Source organism: Melospiza melodia, chromosome 3, assembly GCF_035770615.1.
Source record: "Melospiza melodia melodia isolate bMelMel2 chromosome 3, bMelMel2.pri, whole genome shotgun sequence".
NCBI classification, from domain to species: domain Eukaryota; kingdom Metazoa; phylum Chordata; class Aves; order Passeriformes; family Passerellidae; genus Melospiza; species Melospiza melodia.
Window position 1 is genome coordinate 64,660,367 of NC_086196.1, and position 11,386 is coordinate 64,671,752.

At 45.0% G+C, this 11,386-nt stretch overlaps 1 protein-coding gene across 2 annotated transcripts in view; it reads right to left on the reverse strand.

The window, feature by feature from the left end:
- The window catches only part of PRKCE (protein kinase C epsilon), a 288,247-nt gene extending 285,830 nt beyond the window's left edge, over positions 1-2,417 (reverse strand). The window contains exon 1 of one of the 2 annotated variants that reach the window (XM_063152058.1): positions 1,473-2,416. In XM_063152058.1, coding sequence (XP_063008128.1) covers positions 1,473-1,820 — 348 coding nt within the window. In that variant the 5' untranslated portion in view covers positions 1,821-2,416. Of the gene's footprint in view, positions 1-1,472 lie in introns of both variants that reach the window. The other variant, XM_063152060.1, reaches the window with a different exon arrangement.
- Between the last annotated feature and the right edge of the window lie 8,969 nt (positions 2,418-11,386).

Below are 11,386 nucleotides of genomic sequence, written 5' to 3' on the forward strand. Positions count from 1 at the left end.
ATCTGTGCAGATATCCTCATCCCACTCAAAGATGAAAGTCTCAAAGATGAAACCTCGCTTGATTTCAGGAGAGTCCCAACTTGATTATCATTCAATACAGGTAAAAGACATCTGCAATACTGCTGCATTTGTCTTTTCCTGTTATAGCTATTTTTTCTCCTTCTATCACCCACTTTTACCATTTGAGCTTACTAATGTGTAGATTTATAGAGCACCAGAATAATCTAGACCCCAATTATCACAATGCAACACATAGGCAGCAAAAATGAAAAATATTTTAAAGTTGTAAAGATAAAAGTTTTAACAGCAAAGTTGATCAGCTCCTAATCAGCATAGAGTCTAATTCTTTCATGCCCTTTCATCATTTCCCCATCTCTATTTAACTGCATTAAACAAAGAAGCCCCAAAGAATACATAAAACTCAGACCTATTAACCCTAGCTATTTTTTTTTTTTTTTGTCCTGGGTTCTTTGTGTGTTTGCCAAAAAACTACTAGCCAGTATCCTTGACCATGAAAAATAAGTACATAGAAACATCAGCATATATAATTTCAGATGGCTGGTTGAGCAGGGCACACTGAAAATGAGATAATAGCTACTGTTGTTTTATCATACATCTCGTTTAAAGGATATCCACCATTTAACAGTTTAACTGCAGAAATGTGAAATGTGCATATTCACGTTTCCTGTTTCTTCATTGTTTGATTAGTTTCTCCCTGTTAAATCACACTACCTGAGGATGTCAGAGCAAGGATTTTCCAGCTTTTTTTGTACTCCCACTGAGGCACATTAGCCTCTGGGTCTTAAAGACGCTGTGAGAGCTGCTAAGACACATTGTGTGTACAGACATGAGAATTTCTCTAGTTGGGCCCATATTCCACTAGGACCCTTTCATCAGTCTTGAGCATTTGAAGAAGCATTGCGTTAGATCTACGCAGAGAGGTGTCGATCATCTGAAGGAAGGAAGGAGGAGCATCAGTATTGATGCAGTGAGCTCTCAAGTGACAGGAACACCCTGAGGTGTCTCGCATCAGAAGTCAGGTCTGGATTTTTAAGGTTCATCATTGCCAGGCTAACCAAGAGTGTTCATCCTGAAATGATGAAACTCATCTAAGCGCTGGATCTGTGGTTTGCGGTAATGTTTGGCATGGATGCATTCGGTTCAGGGTCTTCAGACTCAGTAAGACAACTAGATTTGTAGTTATGTCACATAATTTCAGAAACTTGCGAGGTAACTACACACCTCGTACTTATATTCAGCATATTTTTCTTTCCTGCCTCGCCTGTAGATAACATGCATTAGTTATATAGTAACCATGACTATCTCAGTAAAACAAAGTGTGGAAATAATGCAAAGCCTTCAGAGGCATTACCTGCCCTTGGTAACCTAGCTCTGCAAGACAGATGTTGCGTCCAGAGCCATGCCACTGAAAATCACATGTACATGTATGTATCTACAGCGTGAACACTTACCCAGTCCTCGAAGTGACGGCTCCCGTTCTGCAGCAAGTCCTCAAACTGTATAGTGCAGTTAGCTACAAAATCGTCGTACCCGATGGGGGCATCATGGAAAACAGCCATCTCTATCTTCCTGCCATTACAAACGTCGGTGACAAATTCATCGTTCCAAGCAGGACTGTTGGTCTTTTGCTTGGTCGAGGTCTGCCCGATCCTGGAGTCATCCACATTGAGGGCGATGTAAGGGTCCAGCAAAAAGGTCTGTGGCCTGGGACCCACTGCATGCCTCAGAGACCACGCCGTGGGTTTCAGATTCACCGCCTCGCAGATCTTGATTTTCAGCAAGCCATTGAAAACCACCATGGCTGGATAGCTGCACTTTTCCCGGGATCAAACACTCGCTCAACGCACTCGCACCGAGAGGGAGGGAGGGAGGTCTCGCCAATAAATAGGAGGGCAGGTCTGGGAGGTGGGGGAGCAGGGTACGGTGCGGGTCTCTTCGCCTGGCTGCTGCTGTTACCTTTGATTATTTAGCCTTTGCTCTTGCGACACCCAGTGAATACATTTATTTTCTTGCCCGTGTTTCTAACGGAAAACAAGGGAGGGGGGCCGCCAGGGAGGGGGAGGCGGCCGCGGCTGCAGGAACCCCCGAATGCTATCAAAACCCGAGCATAATCAATCCGGGGGTAAGCAAGCGCCTTCTCCCTTCACCCTGACCATAATCCTGGATCAGTCCTCGCAGAGGAAGCAGAGCCGCGATCCCGGGCTCCCGCACACGCCAGTCCTGCCCGTGCTCCGCACAACAATACACACACACGCATACACACACACACACACACGGATCAGAAACACCGGCCGACCCACCAGCCCTGCCTACTGCACAGCCTCCGCTCAGCAAACATCCACCCGGGGACCTTCCATCCGCGCCGCCGCCCGCAGCCGCCCGTCCTGCGCCGCCGCCGCCGCCTCCTGCTCCGCCGCCGCCAAGGCCGAGGACCCAGCGGAGCGACCCCCGCGCATGGGGGGCGCCGGCAGCGGAGCGGAGCGGCCCGCGCGGGTCTCGGCGGGCTCCGGCTGGGCGGCCGCCGCCCTGGCGATGGGCAGAGCCGCCGCCGCCGCCTCCCGCCCGCCTCCCGCCCGCCGGCCGCCCCCCGCCCGCCTCCCGCCCGCCGCCTCCCTCGGCCGCCGCCGGCCGCCTCCCTCCGCGCAGCCCCCGCCCGCTGCCGGTGCCGCTCCGCCGCTCGCTCCAGCGCAGGAAATGCGCAAAAGACGTCAGTGTGTGTGTGTGTGGGGCGAGCGAGCGGCGGCGGCGGCAGCCCCGGCCGTGCGTGTGTCTCTGTGTGTGTGTTTGAGTGTAGAAAGTTTTGCCTGTTGGGGGAGCAGCGCGGCCGTCACCAGTCGGGAGCCGCAGCGGGGGTCGCGCTCGCCGGGCTGGGCTTGCCGCTCCTCCACACCCGCCGGGCGGCTTTCCGCCGGGGACACTGCCCGCCCCGGCCCCACGCCTCTCCTCCTCCTCCTCCTCCTCACAGGATAAAGTGATGAACCAAACGTGGATAGAGCACCCCCGGGCGCCTTCGTTCCCGACCGCCTTTATTAACGTGCTTGACCACCAAGGTCCTGCTCGGACCGGGACTACCACTCACACCGCGCCGGGCGCTTCTGGCGCCGCGGTGCCGGCGGACGCCCCTTCCCGCAGGGCTTCCCGCCCCTCGCCCTTCTCTCCGCGATCCCCGGGACGCCTCAGCCCGCGCCCGACGGGCAGCGAACTCCGCCGCCGCCGCCCTGCCCCGCCGCCTGACAGCGCCGAGCCCCGGCCCGCGTCCCCGCCGCCCCCGCCCACCGCGGCAGCGGCACAGACAGCGCTACGTCAGCGGGGGCCGGGCCGGGCCGGAGGAAGAGTTTCCCCGCGGTGTGCGAGCGCCGGGAAGTGCCGAGCGCCGCCAGGGGAAGCGGCCTCCCGGGGCCCGCCCCGCCCGGCACGGCTCGGCCCGGCCCGGCCCGGCCCGGCTCGATGCCTGGGCTGGGGCAGGAGCGGCTTGTTGGCCGCCCGACGCCCCGCGGCCGTGGGGCACTGCCAGCCCCTTTGTCTCCGCGATCACCTGGCCCCTGCCTGCCCCACGTCAACCCGCGGCGCCTCCCCGCTGCCCCGGGCCGGCGCTGGGTGGGAGACCGCAGGCCGGCGGTCGCCACTGCCCTGCAAGCGTACTGAATAGGGAAAAAAAAAAAACAAAAACCAAAACCTTCTGAAAGGGTGTACGTATTGTGTTCTTGAGCGTTATCTGCACGTCATGAAAGATTTAAGTAATTTTTCATCACCGTGGTATGAAATACCCTATCAAATACCCGTGAGGCTGCATGCAGCTTGACTTTCTCCTCCTCAGAACAAACGTACGCGGGATCTGGATGGTTTCCCATGGTGAAAATTATTGCTGCCTTAATTATTTTTAGCCACTGATTTTGCCTTTGTATGTGTGTGTGCTTGTGTTGAGAAAGTCACCAGGAAATGGATGGACTTTGCCCTTTGATGGGATTTCAGTTCGCTGTAATATCACAAGAGAAAATGCATCAGTCCTGGCACTCGGGAGAGCAGCTGGGGTTCTTCGAAGAATCAGCCAAAATAGAAAGAACTGGATTGCCTAGATCCAGTTGAATAAGGACATAAAAGATGAGCACCCAGTCCTTGATCTGGACCTGATATTCCTGACTGGAGAGGAAAGAACAGATAATTATGGATTTCTGCAGATAATGGCTCAGGAGGCAGGTGTTATATTTGAAGCTAGTGAAACAGCTCCAGTATGTGTGCTTCCAGAGCAGTTTCCAGATAGGAGATAGGGTACTAATGAAGCCAATGGGTCATGAGAGCATTCGCGTTAATGGAAGACAGACTTTCTGGTGCCTGTTGCCACTTAGTCTACCAGTCAAAATAGAAGTACAGTAAAATCTCAATGTTCATTATCATCTCGACAATCTCCAAGCAGAATCGTTTGATACAAAGCTGCGGTATGGAGCCAATTATGGGAAAGCTCTTCCTTTGCAATTCAGCCTTTCCTGGACTCACAGCAGCCCTGATACATCTATCGTGTTACTTTTGTAAAAGCTCATACTCACAGGCCCCACCAGAAGTACAAGAAGGACCTGCTCCTTTCCTCCCAGCCCCATTCACTACCTGATGCATATAGTACTATATATTAAACTCAATGGTCTTACATTTAGCGTGTGAGAAAGAACACTATAATTAAATCTTTTGTCTGGATATTTTTGTGGTCTTTCTCAATAAGGGCAATGTACATAGTATGCTCCATTTCCTTAGATACTTATTGAAAAACATGAAAGCCATACTGATACACTGTTTAATTTTTTTTCTGGTTATTTTTAGAGAACTACAACTGTATGTATTCTGTTTGCCCAAGGTAGGTAAACAGAGTCTCCATGGTGAGTTTAATGACCTAGCATCTCTCTGAGATTACACATGCATATTATGAAAGTCTGAATAAATACAGACATTATTAATACAGCATACAAAATAATAAATAGACCTTATATTTGGCTAATTACATATATAGTCTACTGCATACCTAGCTAGGCCCTGATCCCTAATTCGAGCCATCTGCACTTTTCCAGACACTGAAGCAAGCTAAAGTTTGGTTTCACAAATTATTTCTTCTAAGAATAAATGTCTGCCTGCATGAATAGGGATTTAGAAGCTCGCTTAGGATCAGACAGCTTCAGCCTTACATTGCTTAGAAAAATACAAATATCTTGAACAGTTTTAATTTGATTTTAGATTTGGGTGGAGTTTTTTGTTTGTTTGTTTTAAATTATATTTCAGAAAAGCATATTTATGTCAAGACTGAACTTTTATCACTAAGCAGTTCTTAACCAATGTACCCTGGAAAAGTATTTTTAAAATCCAGTAACTCAGGTACATGGAGCAACATGACAATGCTTCTTGGAAGTTCATCTAAATACTTGGCTCAGTTGTTGCAAAAACTCTGAGTAATAGAAGCAAATAACATTCCAAGTACCATTTTCCACTTGAAAATTTTTTAATATTTTCTCTAAATAAAAGTATTGTAATATTTTTCTGCTTGCTTTCTGTGCATACAGAAGGATTTGGTTCTCAAGGAGATGAAAAGCAAAAGCTATTCTATTGTGCACAGGGAGGTCTGGGGAGGAAGATGCAGCACTTGCAGTATTTCCCCTGCAGAAGGGCAGTAAGAAGTATTCCAGATGCATTTCTGTTCTCTGTTACAAAGGCTGCAGCAGCACAGTAAACCATGGCCTGAAGTTTTATTACATTTTAGCTATTTTTCCCAGCTATGTTGTTTGGGTTTTTTTAATACACGGAGGGTCAGGGTATCTAGACTCAGGACTGGTTAAGGTGGTCTGTCTACTCTCCAGAAGTAACTTTTGCTGAAGAAGCCCCTTTGTTCAGCACTCTGAGAGCAAACAGCCTTTGTGTCAAGGCTGCTCTCTCTTGTGTGTGCTGTTCAACTGGAAAAGACCCCCGAGAGATCTTAAAAACACAGGCTAATTGCATCAGCTCCTATTTTCATTCTTACTTTAGGAAAGAGCCTACATCAAACTGATAAGGGATAGCAGCAGTGCCAGTGCCAGCACGCAGTCACCTGCAGACAGCGGCCTCCCAAGGCACGGTCTTAGTCCCGCAAATCCCTCTTAGGCTGCGCCTGCCCTGTGTCAGGTAGCGGCGGTGGCAGCGGCAAGGAGGGACGAACAAGCGGCAGGAGCCTGTAATCTCAGACAGCCCCTGACCTTTCCCTGGCCTTGCGTCCTCCACAGCTCTGTGGAGAAATAGCACTATCTGGTGGAGAGAGGATGTAAAGTCCTGCCAGGAGTCCCGTTAGGCTTAATTCTGTTCTTGCAGCCACAACTGAAACTGGGTTTGAGGTGTTGCTCCAGATTGATAGTTTAACTGCATTTTCAAGAGGATTTCTTTTTTAATAGTCCCATTGGTCCTAAAAAACTGTTCAAACAGTGGAGAAAAGTCAGCAAATATTCAGGCTTTTCCAAGTGAAGCAATATGAAAGACGGAGAGGAAATTTTGAGTTGTTTTATTCTTAAAAGGAGCATCATTTCTTAGAGTTATATTAACCAATAGACAAGGAATAAAACCAGGCTTGAATGCAGGAGAGATTTTTGGAAACACCTTTATGGAAACAATGAAATGAAAGCCAGACCCCTCATTATAGGCCCTGTGAAAATTGAGGAACTTTGAACCCACTCTGGACAAGAATATATTCCAAGAATAAGAAGATATTCAGCAGTATGAGTATATCCACTGAATTCCTTTGAACTTAATGGATATGCTTATGCAAGTGCAATAGTTGGGTGTTAGTGGAATCAGTCCCTTCCTGGCAAGAAATCAAAGATTGCTGTCAAATGCTGACTATCTTTGAAAGTCAAATTATTATTTAGTATCTAATTTTGGAGGCACAGTTATGAAAAAAGAATCCTCAAGAGCATTTTCACTCCTGTCATGATGCAAATGATCTTTTGGGTATACCAATAGAGAATCCATGTTTTATAAAAATGAAGAAAAAGACCAGTCTCAGTGAGCTTGGTCCAGCCTCCTACTCCATTCCAAGATTTCCTTTGTGTCCAGCCAATTTCCTACTAATTTATTCTTCACTCCCAAAGTATGTACCTGAGGAAGTTACTTAAGGCACTCCCAATGCTCCCTGTGAAATGTCTCAGCATGAGGGATCTTGTCAATGTGTGATTAATTAGGTCTCCAACTCTCTCTCTAGTGTAATTATACTTTTGGTAGTCTTCCCAACCTCTATGAAAAGAACATACTAAGCACTAGCTGAGTGTGTTAGCTTTCACTGGGAATAAACCTCCGAGAGTACATCTGCATGGATTTGCAGCTTTAAGCTACGTGGTGCTGGTGGGCATGGTGACATGGTGACCTCAGTGCAGTGTCTACCAGCCAGCCTGTTCTCAGGTATGCACCTGGTTTGCTAGCCAAGACTGAGCCCCTTGAAGGTATGATATCATACCTTCCCAGCTGTTCTTATCTCAGCTAGATAGATCACAGCCAGTCCAAGCATATCTGCACGTGCTACACAAACATACCTCTCCAGTTGCAGAACATATGCTTAGGTCACTTCTAGGCTAGAGATTTCTGGCTCAGGCAGGGCTGTAGAGCAGTATGATCTCAGACAAACACAGCTGTGCCAGGGACTCTCACCATTGCGGGAGCGGGTGTTATTATTTTATTGCTTGTGGATGGTCATTTTTTTAAATTGATATAAAAGTTTTTGTACATCTTTCTGGTAAAATATAATGGAACTTCTATACTTCTACATGTACCCCAAATATAAAAATTGGCTTCCACTTCATCACCTACATGTCTTCTCTCAACCTTCACAAGAGTCTTGCTGACAGCATTTACTGTGGGTTTGCCATTTGCAGGATTGTTACTATTGTATACAAGGAATTGCTGGGAAAACTTCTGAAGGGTAAAACCGAGCTCTGGTCTGTTCCTGGTTTATCAGCCCTCATCGTGAGAATTTATACCCAGTTTCTGGGGCAGGGAAACTTGGAGTTACCTGGCATTGCTCAGGACTATAATAGGAGTCTGTTGCTATTCAGACTCAGTGATTAGATTGTCATTGTTGGAAGAAGTTTTGGTACAGAGTGACAAGGAAAGAATTCTGGAATGGATCAGGATTCAAGAGACAAGCCCCTGCCCTAGATCAGCCTCTCCACACAGACGGGGTGAGCCTTGCATGATATTTTTTCTAAGAGTACAATTCACCCTCTGCATCAAGACTAGAAGAGGACAGGAACATGAAGGCCAGTCTTCCCTTTCCAGGCTGTTGCTTTCTTGAGCAGCAAACAGAAAAAAACCCCATAGTGTATATGCTGCTTGAATGAATGATTTTGTATTGAAAAAAACAAAACAAACCAAGCATCCACAGTAAGGAGAGAAAAGGACCGGTCTGTTTCCTTCTTTCTTCTCTGCCAGCTACACAGTTTCAGGCAACACAGTTTGCTGATTTCAGCAAACACAGTCTAGTGCTGAATGTGACTCCTGTCACGATAGAAAAGCTGGGCAATGGATTGTTACAGCCCCCTGAGGCTGGACACCCAATGTATATTGGATTTAGCTGTCAATCACCCATACTTCTCTTGGCTTTTGCTGGTTTTATTTCTTCCATATTGTACCAAAGTATTGTTGCTTCTAAAAACTGTTCTTAATTTGAGGTGGACTTCCCCAAAAGAAACTGTAAAGGGAGCTGAGCGTGTTTACCTCCAGGAAATAGAATTGATTCTCTGCTTTCTTGTACACTACAGGAGTGGAAGGCACATAATGCATGGAAGGATACAGCATACCAGCCTAGAGGGGTTTACTGTTCTGCTGATCTATTTGGTTTGATTGCACCAGAAGAAATTTGAAAAGATAAGAGAAGCTCCAGGTCTTGGAAGCTTGATATTTACATGCCTAGCCATCAGCAGATATAGTAATGTTTCCAGAGAATAGTGGCACTTTATGGAAGCATTGCTAGCATTCATCCTACTGTCTTACCCTGAACCCCCTGCAGGATTTGGAGCATCTGTCTCTAGTTTGTGTGACACTCCAAAGCAAACTCCTTTCACAGTTGATAAGTTGCAGGGGAGTAAAAAGTGTGCCCAAGGTGTAACTATTGTTACCAGCTTCTGTTAATTTTCTTGATGATTTTAAATGAAGCACATTGTTGGTTCAGTAGTATAAATGAAAGGTAAAAAGAATAGGCTTTTCAAAAGAAGGTTTACAACATTGCTTTACAACACAGAGGAGTGAGAAAGAGAATGAGTAAATGGCTGTGTTTTGGAAGTACCTCTGAATTTTCACTGCTTTATTATAAAATTCAGCGCTAATTGTAAAATATCTGACTAGAGATATTTTTGGTATCTCAGGTTAGGTGGACAATTTTCAGAATTTAGTCCTAATCACCTCTTAAACTCACATATGAAGTCATTAAAAGAGTCTCTAATAAAACCAGTGTGTTGTTATTCTCACAGCCTTCCTCCAGCTTTTCCCCATGGTAGTATACAAGGGAAACTTTGTAAAATTGATAAATAAAGGCAGAATAAAGATGTGATGTGATGATTTACAGTATTGGAGTGCTGTCATTCAAGACATGTAGGATATGCTGAGCTGTATTTTTACTGGCTTCATCAATATGCTACAATGATGACCGAAACCTAAAAAGACCTACATGCATGTGCATAAGAATATACAATCTGAATCATCAGGATTCAGGACTTTTCAGGAGATTTATTCCTGAAGAATATGTCTTTGGAGAAGTAAAATGTATTACATAAGTTCACAAGTATTTATATTTATATCTTCAAAGTTACTAAAGCCTAGTTTCATTTTCAAGTACAGGTGGCAATTTCAACTTTAAAAGGTCATAGACAGTCCAGCAATGGTTGTTTCTCTAACATATTTCTCATAAGCAGTGGAGGAGTGACAGTGCTGGGTGAGACCTTTGAGGTGTGGACTGACAGAGATGGCTTTTCCCATGAAAATATGATGTTTAATGGGCCTCTACTGGCAAACACAGAATAGAAAACAGTTGACCACTAAACTGCCATGACTCATGACTTTGGAGTTCACAAATGGAATAAAGACACAAAGGATTAGCAGGTCATAATTACTCCTCAACAGTTTATTTTACTTTTCTTTTTCCTTTTTATCTTTGTGGGTGGGGTTTTAAGTCTGTCACACTCCATTTTTCTTCTGCATTTACATGCTCCAAACATACCCACCAAACTATATGTCCAACCAAGAGCTTCATCTCTTTTTCTCAGTGTTTTCTGTTCTGGATTTTAGAAGCTCTTAATAAGCCAACGAATGTCTTCCTTCAGTGTAATCCCACTTTGCTGCAACAGCACAAGAGGGACAGAAAGCAAAAGATGTGATCCCAAAGCAGAACTTGTAACAAGACAGGGCATGATGCACTCCCATAACATACAGGTCATAGGGAATTGCTGAGTCTGAGCAAAGAACTAGATGTCTGAGTTAGAGCTACCTAATTAGTAATTAAACCTCTGTAACTTCATAGGTATCTACAAAACTTTCACACATCTATCCTCAAAACATCCTCTTCACTTTAATACTTTCATTTTGGGATATGTTAGCTATTCTACAAAGGCAAAGAAAATAACTTTTAAAATATATCCTCTATCATAATTATTTCTCCTTTAGGACATACCAAGTATTTGGGTGCAAAAAGAAAGTACCACAGACTACAAATTTTCAGTATCTCAATCCAGTCTAGGTTTCAACTGAAACTAATCTGTCATGGAATTTCAAGTTTTAATATGATAGCCAGTTTGGTTCATTGTTGGTTTGTTTTTGTTTTGTTGGAGTTTTCTTAAGGAAAGCAGGAACTCCAAAAGAAATGGTTGAGAATTAATTGCCTTCATCTGAATCTCACATGACTATGTCAGTTATTTCTTATGTGAATTTAAATGAACTAGTAGGAGTATACTTGGCCTAATGCTGCTCTTGTAAAGTCAGATAGGTAACTGATCCAAAGGAATCAAATGTAGGGCTGCTGACTCTTAGTTAATCCAAGATAGGACAAGTTATAACTGAGGGGTTTTTTCCCAGGTAGTTAATTAAAAAGTTTAAATTAGATTAGTTACAGTGTTTCTTTGAAAAAATATTAAATATTAATAAAACCATTGCAGGTTTTTGTTGGTTTGTTTGTTTGTTTGTTTGTTTTGATCATAACTGTCAAAGTAGTTAGTGAAGAGATATGTCATAATTATAAGGACACTGCATTTTTCTGAAGTATTTTTCATGAAAAGCGTTTCCCCTCTCTAATGCTAATATAACTGAAGGAGCCCCTTTGGAGATCCTCAATATCCATGGTTTTAACATTCTCTGAGTCTGGAGCATCCAGTATTATTCA